Source organism: Pinus tabuliformis, chromosome Q, assembly GCF_031772625.1.
Source record: "Pinus tabuliformis cultivar Carrire ecotype Pingquan chromosome Q, CPIR1, whole genome shotgun sequence".
Classification (NCBI taxonomy): Eukaryota; Viridiplantae; Streptophyta; class Pinopsida; order Pinales; family Pinaceae; genus Pinus; species Pinus tabuliformis.
Window position 1 is genome coordinate 1,209,788,052 of NC_142296.1, and position 21,537 is coordinate 1,209,809,588.

At 37.3% G+C, this 21,537-nt stretch overlaps 1 protein-coding gene across 3 annotated transcripts in view; it reads left to right on the top strand.

The window, feature by feature from the left end:
• LOC149224132 (uncharacterized) overlaps positions 1-21,537 on the top strand; it is a 370,062-nt gene that overhangs the window by 99,136 nt on the left and 249,389 nt on the right. For all 3 annotated transcript variants that reach the window (XR_016249501.1, XR_016249502.1, XM_089386010.1), the window contains exons 16-19: positions 1,054-1,139; positions 1,259-1,316; positions 1,418-1,513; positions 18,718-18,795. Coding sequence is in view for 1 of the 3 variants with exons in the window: in XM_089386010.1 (XP_089242136.1) it covers positions 1,054-1,139; positions 1,259-1,316; positions 1,418-1,513; positions 18,718-18,795 (318 nt within the window). In the remaining 2 variants the exon portion in view is untranslated. The remainder of the gene's footprint in view (positions 1-1,053; positions 1,140-1,258; positions 1,317-1,417; positions 1,514-18,717; positions 18,796-21,537) is intronic.

Genomic DNA, 21,537 nt, shown 5'->3' on the forward strand with positions numbered 1-21,537 from the left:
GCCATTTTCCACTAAGTTACTTTTTCCGCCATTTTAATAAAACAATAATTTGCCGCTATTATCCAATAAAATAATACTAGCCAACTTTCTCCAATAATTTTGCCCCATTTCAATTGATATTACTAAAATTGGGCAAAATTCCTTAGTGACTCCCATGTTCACAAAATTGGTGATATTATATCAAATAATCTATGGCTTTGGTCAATAATTCCATACCAGGTAAGAAGAACCTGGAATTAAATACCAGGTAAGGTATGAGTATTTTTGCACTTGATCTCTTATTGTATTACCTATTATTTATTTTCAGTACGTAAAAAATTGTGGAGAAAATGACGATTTTTCAGTTTTTCGAGAGTTATTCTCCATGCCTAGAAATTGCTGCTAAACAATTGTGAGTTTTCTAATAATTCTACCAACATGAAAAAGGTATTTAAAGGATTATTTTTTCTAAAAAGTATGCCAATGTGAAAATAAATGAAATCTTTCATTTTCAAATAAATGCCAGTGTTTTGCTGACTGTTTAAGACTTCTTCCTGAGTTTTCTGATTGCTGGTTTGTTGACGTCTGTGTAGTTATTCTGGAGGCTGATTTTTTCAACATTGTTTCTGTCTATTGTCAATCTATCTGGTGCAATGCTCCTTTGATGCTTATTCAGATTCCAGACCAAATCTTGGCTCTGTTGTATTCTATGGAAACAATGATTTGTATCTTGTTCACAATTTATTTATTTATTTTTTAATTATTTATTATTATTATTATTTTCCAATGGTGTTTGATACATTCTTAACTCCACATGTCATATTAATCATATTGTTAAATGGTCTAGAACTCATTTCTTTATATGTAATATTTTAAAAATTAAGCATACATGTACCTTGGTCCTTTAGTGACATTGTTATCAATATCCAGAGAAATTAATCACTGAATACTTGTTACTATTACACAACTGTCATTCATACTGCAGTGTCTTGAAAAAGTAGTTTTTTTGAGGTTTCTCTATGGAAAAGATTGTTGACCATGTTTTTATTAAGAATGTTTCTTAAATTGCTGCAGGAGATGGTGCATTGGTTAAGGACCTATCCAAGAGATATATTTGGTGGGCGATTTGTGAGGGGCGTACAAAAATACATCTCTTACAGGTTTTAATATTCCATGTCGACTCTCTATTGAAAAGATTTCTGCATTTATGCAAATCAAATAGAGGCAGTTGGGGTGTGTTAATTTGTACATTCTGCTGAATCCACGTCTTCTCTAACAGGAAAGATGCATTGAGTACAAGAGGAGAGATCCCGAAGGATATTTCTGCAGCTGTAAAGGTTTGATTGCTTTGAAGAAACATAGATTTATACAATTTAGTCTATTTGCTTTCTACAAACATTGTTTTTGGATTTAAGTTTCTCATCACATGACTTCTTAGGTCTTATCAATTTTAAATGAAGCCAACACATTGGAAAATTTGATATCATACACGGAGTTCTACAACGAGGCAATATGTGATAACGCTAGTTTGAAGGTACAGGTTCCTCACAATTTTTACTTTCTTCCTGAGAGTTGATTGTTGTTATCATTAATCAAAGTCTTCCTTCAATCCCGAGTTTATTTCAAAGAAAAACATTTAAACTATGTGAATTTTCAATTTTTATGAGCTTATGTATGTGTTTGTGAACCGTTTTCTTCTATCATATGTTGATCCCTATTTTGTATTTTGGAAGAGTTGTGGTCAAAAACTTTGGCAAGGAATGCGAGTTAACATCCTTGGAAATGTTAAGATTTTACAAGTGCATACACATGCATCAGTAATGAACAAAAGCAATGGAGAGGATAATAAATGCCAAGTATTATTAATAGTGCTACAGCCATTACACCACATGGTTAGTCTAATGTAGTTTAACCAAGTATAGTATATGTGTACTACCCTCTCACTTATACCACCTCACATTACATCATTTATAACACCTTAATATGTTTATGGTGCTTTAGCCACGTAACTATTTTTAACATTTATTGTTGCACTTTATTGACAATAGTATTTAATATTAACATTAATAACACTAGTTTGGAGGTACAGGTTCCTTGCACAGTTTTTACTTTCTTCCTCGGAGTTGATTGTTGTTATTGTTAATCAAAGTATTTCTTCAATCCCGAGTTTATTGCAAAGAAACATGTTTAAACTATGTGAGTTTTCAATTTTTACAAGCTTATGTATGTGTTTGTGAACCGTTTTCTTCTATCATGTGTTGATCCCTATTTTGTATTGAGTTTGGAAGATTTGTGGTCAATAACTCTGGCAAGGAATGTGAGTTAACATCCTTGGAAGTGTTAAGATTTTATAAGTCCATACATACACATCAGTAATGAACAAAAGCAATGGAGAGAATAATAAATGCAGAGTATTATTAATAATGCTACAGCAATTACACCACATGGTTAGTCCACTGTATGTTAACCGTGTATAGTATATGTGTGCTACCCTCTCACTTATACCATCTCACATTACATCATTTATAACAGCTTGATATGTTTATGGTGCTTTAACCACCTAACTATTTTTAACATTAATTGTTGCACTTTAATGACAACAGTATTTAATATTAACATTAATGGAGTTTGCTGTTTTCTCTTCCAATACTCCCCTTCAAATGAGAGCCCAAACAAAGTGTTACAATTATTGATCAACTATTCACCCTGAAGCGGATGATGGGTTTTGAACTAGATTACGCAAAACCATTTTATAATGGGTTTTGTAGTAGATTACCCAAACCATCCACGACATTCCTTTTTTGCTGATTCTGTGCAACTTGACTTGGCCGAATGTGGCACACTTGAAACTTTGGAGAGCTATGTAGTATGTGGCTTAGCTACTTTCTTGTGCACACATAATGAGTTTGGTTGATTGCTTGGGAGGGCTACACACCTTAAACGAGGAGCATTGGACATTTGGGAGGAGGGCGTTGATCCCTAGGTAGGATGGGGATGCATGGAGGCTTGTACTTGACTTGATGATTGCTTGGATTTAGGAATGATGATGGTGTGGTGGATCCAGAGATAAACATGGCTTTTGGGGGGGGGGTGGTGTTGAATGATTGGAGGTCTGTGAAGTAGTATTATGCACTTCTTCTGGAGTGCATGCCTTTATACTCTTGCTTGTTGGATGTGCATTCCCTAGAGCTTGACATGTGTAACTTGTAGCGCTTCACATGTAGGCCTATATGCTGTTTAGTTAGGTTTCTTGTGTACTACATCCACATTGTTATTTTTGGCCTTGCATTCCTTTCATGTGTTTAATGAAGGAATGACTCTTACTTGTTATGTTTAATGAATAAATTATATGATGGTTTGTAATGATGTAGACCAATTCTACAAGTGTACATAAGAACAAGAGAAGTTAGGGATGAATATCTGTTGAGAGATTTATGGATATTTTGGGGAGAAAATTATGGAAATGGTTTAAACTGAATGTCCAATTATGACGTCATTGTTATGATCACCTATAGTTATCTGAAGTGACCATTTGTACAATAGAACTATGCATTGGAATGATATTATTAATATAATTTCCTTGTCAGGGTTTTCTGGAGTGTATACTCTCCGTGTCCCTTGCTTCAAAGTTCATATATTTGTAGGTGTTTGCTAATTGCTATTAAAGCCAACATTTAAATAGAGGAGATGGTATTTTCATCACTTGTAGTTATTCACCAATAGACTCACCTGCCTAAGTTAAAGTTATGAGACTATGGTGAACTTGTCTTCTTGTACTCTTCTTCATTTGTATTTGCTTGCTTGGTCTTGAGTTTTAGTAAAAGTAGCATTTGATCTTGTAGCCTTGTGAATCGTGATAGAAGAAAACTACGGTTTTGTGGCATTTTGAAACCTTAGTGCTATTTGATGTGCTTATTGTGGAGAAGAGAGCAGGAGACATTTTTGTGCAATTTTGGGATGCAAGTGTAGGTGCTGAGGATTTGTGTGCTTTCAGATCTGAATATTTCCTTATGCTTTGTTCATGATTGAGTGGCTTCTTGAGCTGGTTATGAATGTTGATTTGACATAACATTGAGCAGATTTTGTTAAGTGATTTAACAAACATATAGGACCTAAAGGGGTAGATTTACTATTGTTATGAATCCACTGTTATAAGTTGTTTTCAAATCTTTTATATGCTTGGGATGTGTTTCCTATGGGTAGGACCCTAAATTGCACAAAATGTGGAAACACATATAGGTTTGAAACAAGAATACTTGGAAACGTCAACCCTTGATGTGTGTGTAGGGGAAATGGGGTATATTGAAAATATAAAATTTCTAAATATATAATATTATTTTAAATAACACATTATCTTGCAAGAAAATAAGAATGATACACGTAAATACTATTTTGGAGTGAAACCATGTCTATATTAACTAAATGATTACAATATGCAAAATCCCATCATTTGGTAATCTTGACTAGTGCCAATCCCATACCCTTATACATGATAGAATCTAGTGGAATGTTGCACCTTGCCAACCCTTAAATCTTGAAATTGTTCAGTGTATTGAATTTTGAATGAGATATGAAATTTTATCTTCTCCATATGAACTATGATGAGGTTGTAACTGCTTTCAAACATCCCAAAACAATTAATGGTAATGTTAAAAATTTAAGTAAAGTGATAGAAAAGGTAAGAGCCATTGGCATGGACAGAACAATGTTTTCCTATGTGTCCCACAACCCTCTTGGGAACATAGTGTTGATTTTTTGTGTAGCATCAAGAGGTATTCCCATATGCCAAGATGCCTCCTAAGTCGGCTAAAAAATTTTATACAAAATGAAAATTTAAATTATGAATTTTGGGCTTCACATAGGTACCAAGTGTCAAGTCAGCGTGATGCAAGACTTTACTTAAAAAAAATTATGTGGCAGGATTACGCCTATCAAAATCAAACTAGAACCACTGTAGCCGAGCCTATTTAAATAGCCACTAGAGCAAATCCTTGTATATTTAGCCAAGAGAAGGGGAGCTTATCTTATATTAATACCGTCGCTTAAACCTTTGTTAGCAGGTATTATAACCCGCACGACCCCACTCTATAGCTCCTGACACTTACACTCTATAATACGACCACACCTCAAAACCTAGGTCCCGATTCCTTTTATTTTGTTGCTTGTGCGCGTCAGCCTGAGCTTATGTCACCTCGTTTGTTCTAAAGTGCGCGTAAAAGGAATCCTTTAGGAGACAGATGAAGCAGAGAACTTTAAGATACCCAGAAATTATATGTAAATATTTTATTAAAGAGATGAAAATTACCGATGATCAATGTTTACAATGGGTTGCCTGGCTTATATACCGCCATGGGAACCCTTTGGGAAAGGGCATGATCTTATGATCGTGCCCTTTCATCTAATTAAACCTAGAATTAAATAATAACCTAAAATTAACTAATTTTTTACATAACATTGCCTTCCTCTCGAAAGAATGCTTTGTCCTCAAAGCATACATAACGACGGATGTTGTTGACAAAATGCTTCATTCTCCCATGAAGCGTTTTCTTCGGCAAGTCTTTCCACTTGATTATATATTCCAAAATGATCAAAGTCACACACTGTAAAAGGTCTTGGATTAATCTCTCAATTTCCGTTTTTTGGAGATGTGGATATCGGTATGGCTTGATGTTGACAAGGTCTGACTCTGTTTTAACTTCTGTTCTACGCTCAATTTCCGTATTAGGCGGCATCTTCATAGGTAGGTCTTGAATCTCTGGTGATTCTTCTCTGGTCATATTTGCAGATAACATTTCTAATTGGTGACATTGTACTACATAAGTAGGTGCTCCTTTTCGACTCAGCTTCATCATCTGGGATGATGATGTAACTTGATTTTCTGGTGGTTGGAATCCGTGTAGCTTGTACTTCTGACCTCCCCATTTGAATTTTATAAATTGTACTTGATGGTTGGCGGCATAAGTACCTAAAGTTCGTAGCCATTGGATACCTAAGACTACATCTACTCCTCCTAACGGTACTGTGAAAAACGGAGACTCTAAACTGAAGTCTTGAATCTGCAATTTAACCTTATGGCATTTTCCCACCTTTTCAATCTTTTTACCGTTAGCTATCATCACTTTCATGTTTGGTAAGGGAAATGAAAATATATTGAGTCTCTTTGCCACAGTTGTATCTAAAAAATTGTGTGTGCTTCCAGAGTCGATGAGAACCACTACGTTGTTCTTCTTTATGTGTCCTTTTAACTTTAAGGTCTGAGGTTGTGATATACCTGTCATGGCTGATAATGACACTTGCGGAATACTTTCGTCATCTAATTCTGGTGAGAATTCTGCGGCATCTTCTGTGTCTTCTATGTCATAATCTTCACTGTTCGAATCATTGGTTGCTTCACAATTATATAGGTTCTTTGGTTCTTTTCCTTTAACACATCTATGTTTGGGGTCCCACTTCTCACCACAGCGTTTACATTTACCCTCTTTTATCCTTTGCATTTCCACATTAGATTTTTCATCTTCACAATGATGTGGTGGAACATATCTTGTATTATTTGAGTCCACATACTGGGGTATCCTTCGTCTTGCATAAGCTTTTTCCGCTGTTGACCAAAATATTGGTTCGGATTTCTTTTCAGCTGTTTTTGCTTTTCGCCTTGCTTCTTCTATAGATGTAATATCATGCATCTCAAGTTCTGCTTGTAAATGGGTTTTGAGCCCCGAGATGTATCACTGAATTAGACGAGATTCTGATAACCCAGGTACTCGTGTTACTAAGGTCTCCCATTCTTGAGTGTATTCATCGACACTTCCTTTTTGTCGTAGTTTGATGAGTTTTGAAAAGAACTCTTCTTCCTTTACACCTTGGAATCGTAGTTTGATGAGTTTTGAAAAGAACTCTTCTTCCTTTACACCTTGGAATCTTTTGAAGAATGCATCTTTAAATTTCCTCCAGCTAATGACATGTGTTGTCTTTTTCCACCACATATACCAGTTATATGCTTCTCCCTCCATTTTAATGGATGCATGTCTGAGCTTTTCGTCATCTTCAGTGATGTCATATATCTCAAAGTATTCCTCTGCTTTATTTATCCATGCAACATTGTTTTTTTCGTTTCCATCGAATTTAGGCATCTCAACCTTTACCCTCTTCTGGTATGTGGCTAATGGTTGAGCAAAAAAAGGGTGTTGATTATTAAGGGTATCCCAAAGTTGCTTTTTTGTAAAGGCAGTGTTACTTGCTTCTTGGTGGGGTGCCGCTGATTTTCTTGGGGATTCAACCTTTTCATGAGAATTTGTTGACTTTGTTGAATCTGATGAGAGATGTTCTTGATTTTCTTCACCATCTTTTAATAGCTCTTCGGGTGTACAATTCGACTTTTTACACAGACTTTTCAGCATTGTTAAGACTTCTCTGAAGTTTACTCCTGTTTGGACATGTTGACTTTCCATCTTTATCTCTATTCGATTTGTCGTATCTTCAAGATTTTTGATTTTGTCTGCTTGCTCCCCAAGCTTGCTCTCGACTTCATTTAATCTTTTACTGACCTCGTCGTGGTTGTTGTTTATCTTTTGCTCTGCATCCAACAACCTTTTTTGGAAATCCGCCATTGTCATTGTCGACATTGAGCGGGTTTGCGGAGGCGTGTATTTATTTGCCAGCGAAAATATTTTTCCTTCCCTTCTTCCTTTTTTTTTTTTTTTAAATAATTAAATTAAATTAATTTAATAATTTAATTTAATTAATTAATTATTATATATATATATATTTTTATTAAATTAATTTAATAATTTAATTTAATTAATAATAATTTTTTAATTAATTATAAATTATAATAATTATGATTTATAATTATTAACCTTATATATAAATTAAAGTTATAATATAACTTATAATTAAATTATATATATATATATTATATATAAATTAAATATGATATATATATATATAATCAAATCACGTTATAATTATAACCTACGAATGGACAGTCACGTCTTTTCCTCCTGTCCTGAAACTTATCGAACATGCTAATATATTTCGTTAAACTCTGAACAATACGTCGCTTATATATATCACCGCAGGCTGGGAATATATGTCACCGCAGGCACTCTGAACAGTTCGTCGGTGACTGGTAGCTTTGTCACGGACGAGAAGGCTACAACTTGAGCCGTCGCAACCAAAGCAGTGATTTGTTGTGAGACGGTGGCAGTGAAACAATGTGGAATGGTCAGCGCAGATGCGGAGGACGACAGCAGATTTCGGTATGGACAATCGACAGGAGGACGGGGGACTGTGGGCAGCGGACGGACGGGCAACTCTACACCGAGAATGAACCGCTCTGATACCAGATGAAACAGAGAACTTTAAGATACCCAGAAATTATATGTAAAAATTTATTAAAGAGATGAAAATTACCGATGATCAATGTTTACAATGGGTTGCCTGGCTTATATACCGCCATGGGCACCCTTTGGGAAAGGGCATGATCTTATGATCGTGCCCTTTCATCTAATTAAACCTAGAATTAAATAATAACCTAAAATTAACTAATTTTTTACATAACAACAGACTCCGGGATTTTTCCATCAACTGTTGACCACGACTCCGTCAATTGTTGATCCTGGTCCTTTCTAAAAAGCATTTAAGCCCTTTGCCTTTGGGATGAGTCAATGCAGTCCCACTTCTACTCCACACTATCCTGACCCGGTCCTTTCTAAAAAGTGTTTAAGCCCTTTGCCTTTGGGATGAGTCAATGCAGTCCCACTTCTACTCCACACTATCCTGACTCTCATCTAATTGGTCGACCAAACTCGTTAGCCTGACTGTTCCTGTTGTGCCCTTTTCTTGTCCTACTAGGATAGAACCTCCGACCCGATGCTATGAAGTGACAACCTTTTCTTTGACAAAACTCAAATTCCATCTCTAGACACTGTCTAGTGATGGACTATCGTTGGAACTTGAGGAAAACTAAGTGTTGGTCACTCCCGCCTGTGTACTTGGCTTTGACTCTGTTAATGTTCTTGATGCCCTCCTGCAACCTCACGATTCTCTACAATATTATGTGTATATATGTGTGGCGAAACTCTAATATAGTGATTATAGGACTGGTTAAGAATTAAACAAAGGTTGCAGAAGCATTGGTTACAAGCTTTGATTAAAAAAATCCTCGCCACTCCACACTTGCTCTGCTTATTTTTTATTGATTCAAGCAAATAAATAATACATCACACTATTAGACTAGATCCACAAAGATAGGATCAAATGGACCAATTTTGGGAAAATGAAACAAATTACAACAATTTTCTAAATTTAATGAATTAAATGGCAATCCAAATCAATTCTATCCTAACAACCCTCTCATTGGGGAGCCAAATCCTCTGGTAAAGAAATTTTGATCTCTCGGTCAATTAGGTTTTAATGGATGCCCCTGCATCATACTCCCAAGGAACAAAGAATTCATGGGCTCCTTCCCATGAGGTCTTCAACAGTTCTGGATGATTCTTCCAAGTTGCATTAGCTACTCATAGTATTCCTTGCCCTTGGTCTTCTTAATCAATCTCTTGTCTAAAAGCTTCTTTGGTTGCAAAGGCTCTGTTACTGGTAACTACTTCTGCCATTGAATTTGTTGTTGTTTGCTGTCATTTGCTGTCTGTAACTCTTCTCCTCACCGATACTTGTACAGATCTGTAAGATTGAAGATGGAGAGATGCCAATCCCTGGTGGCAACTCTATCTCATAAGCATTGGCTGAAAATTTCCTAAGGATCTTACAAGGACCAATTTTCTTTAATTTTAATTTATTGTATTCTCCTTTAGGAAATCTTTCTTTCCTCAAATGTGCCAATACTAAGTCTCCCACTTCAAAGCTTTGTTCTCTCCTCTTGAGATCTGCTCTGGTCTTATATTTGAGGCTGCTTTCCTGCAATCTCTGTTTCACTTGTTCATGGATCTCCTGCATAGTTGTAACAAAGTCTTCTCCTACAACACTTCTTTGTTTTGCTTTTCCCAAGTTTCTGAGTTCATGCACTCCCCTTGGACGCATCATATACCAGAATCTGAAAAAAGACTTTGACCAGTGCTTCTGTTTGGAGAATCATTATAGGTAAATTCAGCCTGGGCAAGTACCTGATCCCACTGCTTAGGATGGTCTCCAACCAAGATTCTCAAGATATTCCCCAAACTTCTATTAATTACTTCAGTCTGCCCGTCAGTTTGAGGGTGATAGGTTGAACTAAACCTCAAATCAGTTCAAAGCTTCTTCCATAAAGTTCTCCAGAAATGTCCCAAGAACCTGGTATCCCTATCTGAAAAAATGCTCTTGGGCACCATGCAATCTTACTACTTTGAAAAACAAGCTAGCTATATGGGTAGCATCACTGGTTTTAAAACAAGGGCTGAAATGGGCCATTTTTGAAATCTGTCTACTACATCAAAGATTGCATCGTTACCCTTTTGAGTTTTTGGCAAACCCATTACAAAGTCCATGCTTATCGAATCCCATGGTCTGTCTGGAATCAGTAATGGTGTATACAACCCTGTATTCTGACTCTTTCATTTTGCATGCTGGCAAATTCTATAACTTCTAACGAATTTCTGCGCATTAATTGTCATCTTTGGCCAATAGTAAAGATGTTTCAGCTGCCCATAAGTCTTGTCATGTCCAAAGTGCCCACCAAGTCCTCCACTATGCTTCTCTTTGATTAAATTTTCCCTCATCGAACATTTTGGAACACAGAGCTGATTGTTTTTGAATAATAGTCCTTTTTGAAGCATGTTATCAAGCCACAAACTTTTATCTTGGATTGCTGGGTTTTTACAAGCCTTGTAAGCTTCCTTAAAATCTGTGTCTTCCTCATACAACTCCTTCATGAAGTCAAACCCCATGATTTGGACTTGACTTTCTTGCATAATCAAATTCCTCCTGCTCAATGCATCAACAATTCTATTAGCTTGGCCACTAATATGCTTCAAAACAAAGGTAAATTTTGGAGATATTCAATCCACTTGACATGTTTTTGACTTAATTTTGGCTGCTGCATAATGTACTGTAGGGCATGATTATCTGTATACAAAACAAATTCTTTAGACATTAAATAATGCCTCCATTTCTTTAAAGCTTGTACCACAACATAAAACTCCTTGTCATAAGAAGTATACTTCCTCCTTGCTTCATTCAACTTCTCACTGAATATGCTATAGGCTTATCTTCCTAACTTAACACATCACCAATCGCTTCTCCACTAGCATCACACTTCACTTGGAAAGGTTCACTGAAATCTGGCAAGATCAACACAGTCTGTTTTGTGATCTTCTTCTGTAATAGCTGAAAGCCTTTCTCTGCTTTAACAATCCACTAGAATGGCTGTTTATCTTTTGTTTATGGTCTCCACAATTGGAGCACTCATCTTGCTAAAATTCTTGATGAACTTCCTGTAAAAACTAGCCAAACCATGAAAACTTCTAACTTAAAAAATTCTTTTAGGAGAGGGTCAATCAACAATAACTCTTACCTTCTCAGGATCCATCTTCAAACCATCCTTCGATTTGACACAGCCCAAATACACAAGCTCTGTCTTCAGGAACGAACATTTCTTCAAATTGATAAGCAATTCCTCTTGTGGCAGCTTCTCTAACCCATAACTCAAATGTCTCAAGTGCTCTTCTTTGAACTGGCTGTAAACTAGGATATCATCTAAATACACAATTACCTAAGTCACCTGACACGGGGATTCGGGACACGTAGGATTCGGGATTCGTGGTGTCGGATTCGGGACACGCTGACCCCCGGAACAAGACACGTTAGGACACGTTATATATTATTTTATATATATATATATATATATATATATATATATATATATATATATATATATTAAAAATTAGTTATTAGCATATTTCTTGCACAAATTTTAATTAATGATACAAATTTATTGATTTCAAACATAGATCTTCATCTATAGCTATTAGCATGCATAGTACATACAAAATTCAAATAAATGTCAGTGGTACTGGTCACATAAATGATAAATCTATTAAAAATTTAAATCATGATTCATAATTCATAACTGAAAGACAACTTACAACTACAAGATAGTAAGATAAACACACTGACAACTGTAGTTTTCTCATTAAGTCATCAAATCAAAATCTGTTACATAGGTAGTGTTGGTGCAATGCCAATGGCAAATAGAAATAGAAAATATAAAACAACTATAGGTATGCAAGCCTCAAGGCATCAATTAGCATCAGAATCATCATCACTGTCCCCATCATCATGGTCCCCACTGCTCTCCTCTGCATCCTCCTCCTCCCCTGTATCCATAGTCGCCTCTGCATCTGCTGGTATGGAGGTTGACCCCTCTAAGTCATCAAAACTAATAGGGTCTAGCACTGGATCACCGAGATCCATGTTGGCCAATGCCAACTCAACAGTGGTGTCCAGACCCATATCTTCAGGAAAGACATCCCACATCTTTGTCTTTCCCCTCAACCACTCTTCCCTCTGCCTGTAAATAAGACGAAGGTTGGTGTGCACATACACCATTGTCTCTGCCCTGGACTGCTCAAGCCTGTTCTTCTTCACAGTATGCAAATTCCCATATGTGCTCCAATTCCTCTCGCAACAAGAGGATGAAGTCACCTGAGAGAGGAGCCTCATGGCTAACTGCTGAAGAGGACGGCTTGTTGCCCCATGATTTGCCCACCAAGAGTAGGGCTTCTTAAGCCCCCTGTCTCTAATCACATCATAACCTCCAAACCGACCAGTGCCAATGGAAAACTCTGCAAAGGCATCCTCCACCTCAGCAAGCAATGCACTATCCTGATAAATCCGCTTCAATGCCTCTTTCCTCCCCTGTGAGATTTCACCATCCATGTGAGGAGGGAATCTGCGGGAAGGTCCACCATTCAGCCACTCATGGCTGTAGTATTTGGGGTTCAATGAGTGAGCCAAACAATGTAAAGGTGTACAATTCTTGTCCCATCTGCGGACAAGAATATCATGTATGGTATCGCAGAAGGCCTCTGGTGATGTCTCATACGGGGGGCACTCACTCTGTAGAATAATGCTCCTCACAGACTCAATCATGGAATCCCATCCCTCATATACCTCTCCTAGGATGGGTTTGTCTGTATCTGCAACTCGAAGCAAAGAGATGATAGGGTCCATGATCCGAATAATTAGATCTACCCTCTCCCACCAAGCATCATCTAGTACCGTGTCCTTCACTCTTTTAGAGGCTGCCTGATCTGTCTTTCTCCAAAAAGACCAAAACTCAGAAATAACCATGGACCCAAGAGCAGTCTTGACCTCCCTCAACCTCTTCAACATCATGAATGAAGATGCAAACCGTGTATCAGCAATCTTCAACAATGATAGGTTGCTGTACTCCTTGTAGATAGTGAGGGCATTTGTATGATTTTGCACAAAGTTACGGATATGTCTTGCATCCTCAATAATGCTTCCAATCCAAAGCACATCAGAAGCAATGGATTTCAGTGCTAAGTTCAATGAATGGACAATGCAAGGTGTCCAAAACACTTGTGGATATTTAGCTTCCACAATCATGCCAGCCGCCTTGCAAACAGGTGCATTATCTGTAATGATTTGCACACAAGAATCAACACCTACCTCTTCAACAACTCTAATAAATAACTCACCCATAAATTGTGCATCCTTGTATTCGCCAAGTGTATCCACTGCTTTCAGGAAAACTGGACCATTCAAGGAAGACACCATGAAGTTGATGATTGGGTGTCGTGCTGGATCTGTCCATCCATCAGAAACAATGCTAACCCCAGATGTTGGCCATGATGCCTTAATAGGCTCGAGCATTTTTTGCACCTCTTTTTTTGCCTTCGTCAACAATGTGGTTCTCAGCTTCTCTGACCCAGGAGGCACATACCTTGCTGGAGCCCCTTGAGTTAGAGCTCGACACATCTCAACAAATAAAGGTGAACGTGCAACATTAAATGATATGAAGTTTTGATAGAAGAAGAAGGCAATGGTGAGATCAAGCTCGTCCGGTCTCTCTTTTTGGAAAATCCTGTCCATTGGACCAAGTGATCTTCTTTTCAATGCTTGTCCCCCAGTAGAAGTAGAACTCTCAAATGGAAATTTGGTGGTGGCTTTCCTCAAAAATGGAAGGGGGTCTTCATTCTTGCCCTTGGGTGCTTTTGATTTTGAAGCCAGTGCCACATGTTCCATACCAACATGGGCCTCCTTTTCCAATTCTTTTCTCTTTTGTGAAGGAATATCTTTACAAGCTCCAATCCCCTTACCAGGTATAGCCAACAAATGTGCTCTCACACGGTGATATGTGCTTGTGAAAGAAATGTTACAAAAGCTGCATTTCCATTGCACATTGCCTCCTCCCTTTCCCTTGCTGTTTGACCCATCCTCTCTTGCGACATATTTCCACAATGGATATTTTTCATTGTCTTTAACTCCTCTTCCCTCAAGATTACTTGCAGCAGACTCTGATGATATTGGGGGAGGAAGAGCATCTCTACCCATGACATTCTTGCCCTTCCTTGCTGCCCCTGCCGTTGATTGAGCCATGTTACCTCAACCTGTAAAAAAAATGAACAAACAGTCAAACTGCTGTAAAAATTTAAAAATGCAAACAACAAAAGAAATGAACAAGAATCAAGTTCATTTTATAGTGTATAGCAGTGGCTCACTGGCTGTATAATGTATTCTATGTTGCTGTATAAAAAATTAAAGACAGTGTTCTACACTGCCAGGACAGGCCAAGGTCTGAGTGTTATAAAAGACAGTGTTCTACACTGCCAGGACAGGCCAAGGTCTAAGTATTTTTGTAGTCAAGAGCAGAACTTGTAGTGAATATAAGTCTGGTGCAGAATTGAGATTGTGTGCAGAAGTTACTTATTCGTTGAATTCACATAATTTGTAGGCTTCACACTAGGTCTTCAAAGTCTTGAATGTGCTACTGCTGATCCACGGACAGGTACATCATTGAAAATTTGAATCACATTTCTTGACAGTTCAACGCATAGGTCTCACTGTCTCAGATATGTGCCAGGTACCCACAGTGATACTTACACTGCCTAAAAAACGCATGTGAATTACATACCAAGTTCAAACGTGACTGTTCAAGCTTGTAATGTATGTATATATGTTACAGGACTGCCAACATTTGTCTCAGATATCTTGGCTTTTATACAACTGTTTAGGATAGATATAGAACTGTGAATTAACTCCAAATATGGGTCCTTTTCTATGCACAGGTTCTCAGCTTCTTTTGTAGATGCACACTTATCCTCAGAACATTGAGGGAGTCTCCTTGTAACTTCAGGATCTTCCTATTGAAACACACTTTGACTTGTAAATTTGGTCATCCACAGAAGTGCACAGAATTTGGATTTCTGAGATAGCACAGCGAATTCAGATCTTTTTCCAATAGAGGTTTCAGATCATAGTATTTATGCCCAGGTCTTTGATCCTTTCATCAAGGGATTTGGTCTTAAAAGGGCTATTAATCTAGCCTCTTGGATCTACAAAGTAATGCTTCTTTCCTTCTTAAACCTTCACAGTACCCTTTGATTAGTATCAACTTCAAGTCACGGCTGTAACAAAAAAATTGACTATGTGACATCATTACAGTGCCTAGCTCTGAGGACCATTACAGTGATTCACTCTAAGGATCGCACAGTGACATTGCACGTGAATATATACTTAAATCCACCTTTTGATGCCGGCCATTGCACGTGAACAGAACTCAAGACAGAGTTTGGATAAGTAGGGAATTTGGATCCCTCTACAGTTCGTATTACAGTGGCAGGCGTGATAAGGGTTCCGTTCTATACACTTATAAAGTTATAGCAATAGGAATACACTGTACAGTTAAAACTTACAAGTCATTACATCTATTAACAGTAGCATCGCACAACAGCTCAGCAAACTAACCTGCAATGCGGTCCGCCGCTCCTCGCTGCAATGATGTAATGAAGTTACGGTTTGCAAATCGCTCCAAATCGCTGTTTCCTTTGCAAATGCGGTCAAATGGGAATGACAACAGCGAATTTAAACCTAGCAGCAGCCCGAAAAACGAATCCGAAACCAGGACTCGATTCCAAAATCGTGACACGTTATTCATTTTTTGAACACGCCCAGGACACGACGTACCAGAATATGACACGATGAGTCCTTGCAACATGACACGTGTCAGGACAGAATCGTGTCCGATTCGTCCGATTCGGGATTCGTCCAGGGGTTTGGACGAATCCGGTTTCATATCAATTACAAACTTCCCTATGAACTCCTTTAACACCTCATTCATCAATTTCATAAAGGTACTGCGTGCATTGGACAACCCAAATGGCATGACTATTAATTTTTGTAGCATCAGATGTGTTCTAGTCACAAAATTTGGTGGAAAGGCTAGAATACATGTATTCTCCAAAACCTAGAAATCGTTTATGGAAATTCCTCCTAGAGACAACTTAATTAAAATAATTAATCAAATTTTAATGTTTCCTGAGTCTAAAACTTAGGGAATATGATTAATTAAAGGGTATTAATTAAGTCATGGTGAGTATCTTCTAGAAAAAGACATGCATCAAGTTCTCGTTAATGTTAGCCATCGATTATGTTTTAATCTTGGTCATTGATGTCTCAACAAGAGATTATAAGAAGAAACTTGATGGGGCTTGAAAAAAACACACCAGCGTTTACTCAGTTGCCTAGGCAGATCAATTTTCTCAGTGGCTGAAGTTCAGTAAAGGAGATAGACCCAGAGAGTGGGTTGCAGGAGAGAGAGAGAGAGGGCATCAACAGTGGTCAAGGAAGTGCAGGACGAATTCCGAAAGAGACAGCATGACAAGAGACGCAGTTCACTAGAGCACTACGCAGTCATTGCATAGAGGGTGACGCAAAGACACTAGCGTATGCGCAAAGGGTGACCCTTCATAACCCATATATTGTGGTTTACCAGATTAAAATTTGGTTAAGCTTTATTTCAAGACATTCGAGCTATTGCAATCCTGAAGTCCCACCGAATCTATTATTAGTTGTAGAAAAGTCAACGTTAAAAACTGTCGAAGCTCTATTATTATTTAGTGGGACATTGAAAACTATTTATGCCCCTAATATTGCTTAGTGAAATCAAGAAATATAAAGGGGTATTTGAAGTTTGTAAAGAAGGAAAAAGGATTTTAAAATTGACTTTAATAAAAGAAAAGAAGTTACTTTTAAAAAGTGAAAATGTGATTGTTGGTATTAGAAGTGTATAAAGTACAAAATGCATTTTAAGAAAAGAAAAAGAAGGGTGGGATTTTCGTAAAGGCCTTCTTACCTTGTGCATAGGATTATTAACATTCAAAGGGAATATTCAAGAAAAAATAACGGTGAATCATAATGAAAATTACATTAATGTTGATTTGTCGAATCAATTATTAATTTTAGAGCCATATATATTATATAATTAAAAAAATAACTCTTTTGGTTAAAAGCAATATAAAATTAAGGACTTACAAGTAACAATTGATAGCTATATATCCATATCCAAATTCAGTGTTACAACTATGTTTGATGGAGATGTTGACATAATTCTCTTGGCTAGAAATACTGGGTATGTTTATCTTAAACTTGAAGAAAACATTTTTGATACTCTTATAGGAGGAAGAAGATAATGTTGTAGGATGCTATAATGAGATCATGCTTAGTGGCGCCCTAAAAATTGGTCGATCTAAAAATTGTAGGATTGCTGAAAATAATTTAACAAGGTTATTGTTAATAAAGACGAAGAAATTTCTCGCCTAAAAGGGCATAGTAAGAGACAATTTGCACAAATCAAGAAATGATTAAATAGTAGGGGTTTATAGTTATTGTGGGGTATAAAAAGGGGTGTTTGTGAGAAATAGGGGATATCTATTAGAAGTAGGGTTATTTTTTTTAAAGATGCGTTGGATGGTGGGTCCAATAAAATTATTTGGGAAGTATTTTTATGAATATCTATTGAGATTAGCAGTATTCTTTAATATCCCAAGAACATAGGCGCCATAATACATGTTGATTAAGTGGAGATCCTGTGGGTTAGGCAAGATAGAACAAGGTGCATAGCTTCCAAGTTTTCTTCTTGCAACTTGTAATGGTCACTGAAATCCAAGGATTTGATGTGCTGGTGAGAGAAGAAATCCCATTGGAAAAATAAGCCATGCATTTTTCAGGTGGCAACACTTCAAATGGAATATTTATTGCTCAAAAGAACCGGGTGAAATGATCATTCTTTAATTATTATGTTTACCTCATCCATCAGTTATTGACTAAACATTTTTGTAATTGCTAATATTTCTGTATGGTATGTGGTTGTTCGTTATCGAAGTTTTATTTGTACCATATTTAGTTTGGCATTCCTGTGATTCTTTATCTCAATAGTTTTGTAAGTATCATGCGGTCATTCCTTCTGAGAAAGATTCCTTCAACATAAACTATCTTGCTTATCCAATTTGTGCAATATATTTCCTTGAAGCAAACTACATTTTTATAAGAAGTATAAACGTCGTATTAGTGATCTCAAAATTTGTAGAACTTAGAAAATTGAGATTGAATTAACAAGTCACAATTTTTGCTTGAATGTTAATATATTTTTTACGGAATAAGTCAAAACAGGCAATGATTTATTATCAAGGTTTGTTTCTTGTTCTTTGGGAGGACTGTTAAGGGAAAAGTACTTTCAATTGTTGAGTTTTCTAATTCGAATATGTTATCTTTGTTGAATAGCTTTGGCAAGCAGACTTTTTGAAATGGGTCGATGTTTGCGGCGATAAAGAACCAAAGCAACTTGTTTCATTCTGCCAAGTAAGTGAGGGAGATTCTATAGATATTTTTCAATATCATTTTACATGTAAGAGAAGCATGATTATCTAGATTTACTATAAACAAGTAAAGAATAATATATTCATGGAGTATCTTATCTGTTTGTGTTAAGTGCCTTATCCATTGTTGCAGTAATTTTCTTCTTCAATGTGTCCTCTCATCTACCTCACCTTCATTGTCTTTGCATATTTTGATGTCCCATTTATTGTCACGTTGTCTATTTCTGTTGCTGACTTCTTTTGTTCTTTCCTTCTTGTTAGATTATAGCATGAACAAATAAAATATTTTGTGTATGAGATGCAAGTATATTTATTAAGTAACATGTGACCAATGTTATATTACAATGTTGAGTTTAATGGTTTGGTGGTTTTACCACCATGACCAAGCTAGTAGTGCTATATAATAATGTATGGAGGATTGGGAGAGTGGTACTTGTATCGTGGGCATTCCATCTTGGGCTTCCATGTTTGTACTTGCTACAACATGATTGATATGAGTGACATTTGTTATACTTGCAAATTCGTTTGTTATGCAACCATATCACAAAAGAAAAGAAAAGATAGGTCAACGACTTGAAAATTAGCCTCTTCGAAGGGGCAACCTCCTTTACAACACATAAATGAACGCTTCTTGAATGATACAATTGATAAGACCTCCTTGGTATATATAGGAGTCTAAGGGGTCACAATATAATTAGAGCCTACATAACAATAATAATGTAAGGGCACAACACTAACAATAGTGAGCTTCTACGAGGCACAACAATAACAATATGGGGGCTACTTGGGCACAACAATAACAATATGGAGCTACACTAACAGTAACATTAAGGGGGCTACACTAACAATAACAATAAGGGGTCTATACTAATATTACATGGACCTAACATGCTTCTCTCCTTCAAAAAAAATGTTGTCCTCAACGCTTGAGTAGTTCTCGATGCTTCTGTTTAAAATTCTCCTCCTCCCATGTGGAATTTTCAGCGAGTAAGTTCTTCCATTTAATGAGATACTCTGAAATTGATCAGTTCCGTAGTTGTCGGGTTCTTTTTTATGTGACTGCTTCAAGCTCCATTATGATTTTTCCTTTTTCGTCCAGTTCTGGTAACACTGTTTGAATTGGGAGCTTGTCACCAATAACCTTCTTTAAGCATGAAACATGGAAAATTGGGTGTACTTGGGAAGATGTAGACAGCTCCAATTTGTATGCCATAGTACCAATCTTTTGCAACACCTTGTAAGGACCATAGTACTTGGGTGATAATTTATTATCCTTCTTAGCTTGCTTGAGGGGCATTTGTTTGTATGGTTGTAGTCGTAAAAGTACCCAGTCGCCTACATCAAAACTTCTTTCACTGCGATGCTGATCTACCTATTGTTTCATTCGATTCTGCGCCTGAGTGAGGTTATCCTGTAAGAGTTGGAGAACTTGTTGTCGATGTTTGATTTGATCTTCCATTGCTTGAACCTTAGAATTTTCTCTTAAATATGATGTGATGGACGGTGGATGATATCCATAAAGTGCCATAAATGGGGTCATTTTTGCTGCAATATAGAAGAAGTGTTATACCATCATTCAGCCTGAGGTAATTGTGAAAATTTCATTTATGGAAATTATTTTTCTAATTGTTAATTTCGGGGTTGTGGGAGAGTGCCCCCCTCTTCGATCTCGCTTCCAATCTGCGCTCCGGTAAGGAGGAGCACGCTCTCGACCCAAAAAAATGCTCCCTGGTTTTTTTGGGATCGAGGTCGGGAGTGTTGCTCTCACCGCTTTGGGAGCGACTTTTCCAATTGGGGAGCGGTCGGGGAGCGATCGCTCCCGACTGCTCCCCAGTTGGAAAAGTCGCTCTCGACCAGTGGAAAGAGACGCCCACGCGGCCGAGAGAGAGGCGATGATGACTTAGGAGAGAGGGAAAAAGGAGGGAAAAAGGGAGAGAGGGAAGAGGGGGGGAATAAATAGACCCTCTCCCCTCCCATTATTCACTTCATCTCATTGAGAGAGCAAGAGAATTTGGAGAGAGAGCAAGAGAGCTTGGAGAGAGTTTGAAGCAAGGAGAGGAGCTTGGAGGAGTTTGAAGAGCTTGCAAGGGGAGATTGGAGCTTGTGATTGGAGGTCAAAGAGGTAGGATCTACACTCTAATCTAGCAATATTTTTTGTTTTTTTTTAATATGTTCATTGTTAAATAAATAAATAAATAAAATTCTCTATTTCCCATTCCATTTTTTTGCAGATTCAAAACTTCAAATTTCAAACATCATGGTTATATTGCTTGGCATTTTCTTCTTCTTGGTTCCTTTTTTGGTTATTATGGTGTTGGAGAGTAGAAAATGAGGGTTAAACATGAAGAAGGGGATGAAGAAGTGGGTTATAGTGGATTTGATGAAAAACCCTGAGAGAAGTACCTTGGTGAGGAGGAGCTGGAGGAGAGTGAACATGATTCAGCTCAAGAAACTAAACAAGACCAAACCCCATTGTGGAAATATGTTACTAGGCCTAAAGCAGGGAAAGGGGGTGGAACCACTAAATTTCACTACCCCCATTGCAACAATAATTACACAGGTTCATACACCCATGCCAGAAAGCATCTCTATGGGAAAAGGCCATGGGATGGAGATAAACAAATAGGAACCAAAACTTGTGCAGGTGTGTCAGCGACAGAGAGAGCCAAATACATAAGGGAAGAGGAGGAAGCCCAATACAAATCTGAAAAATGAATTGGTTTCT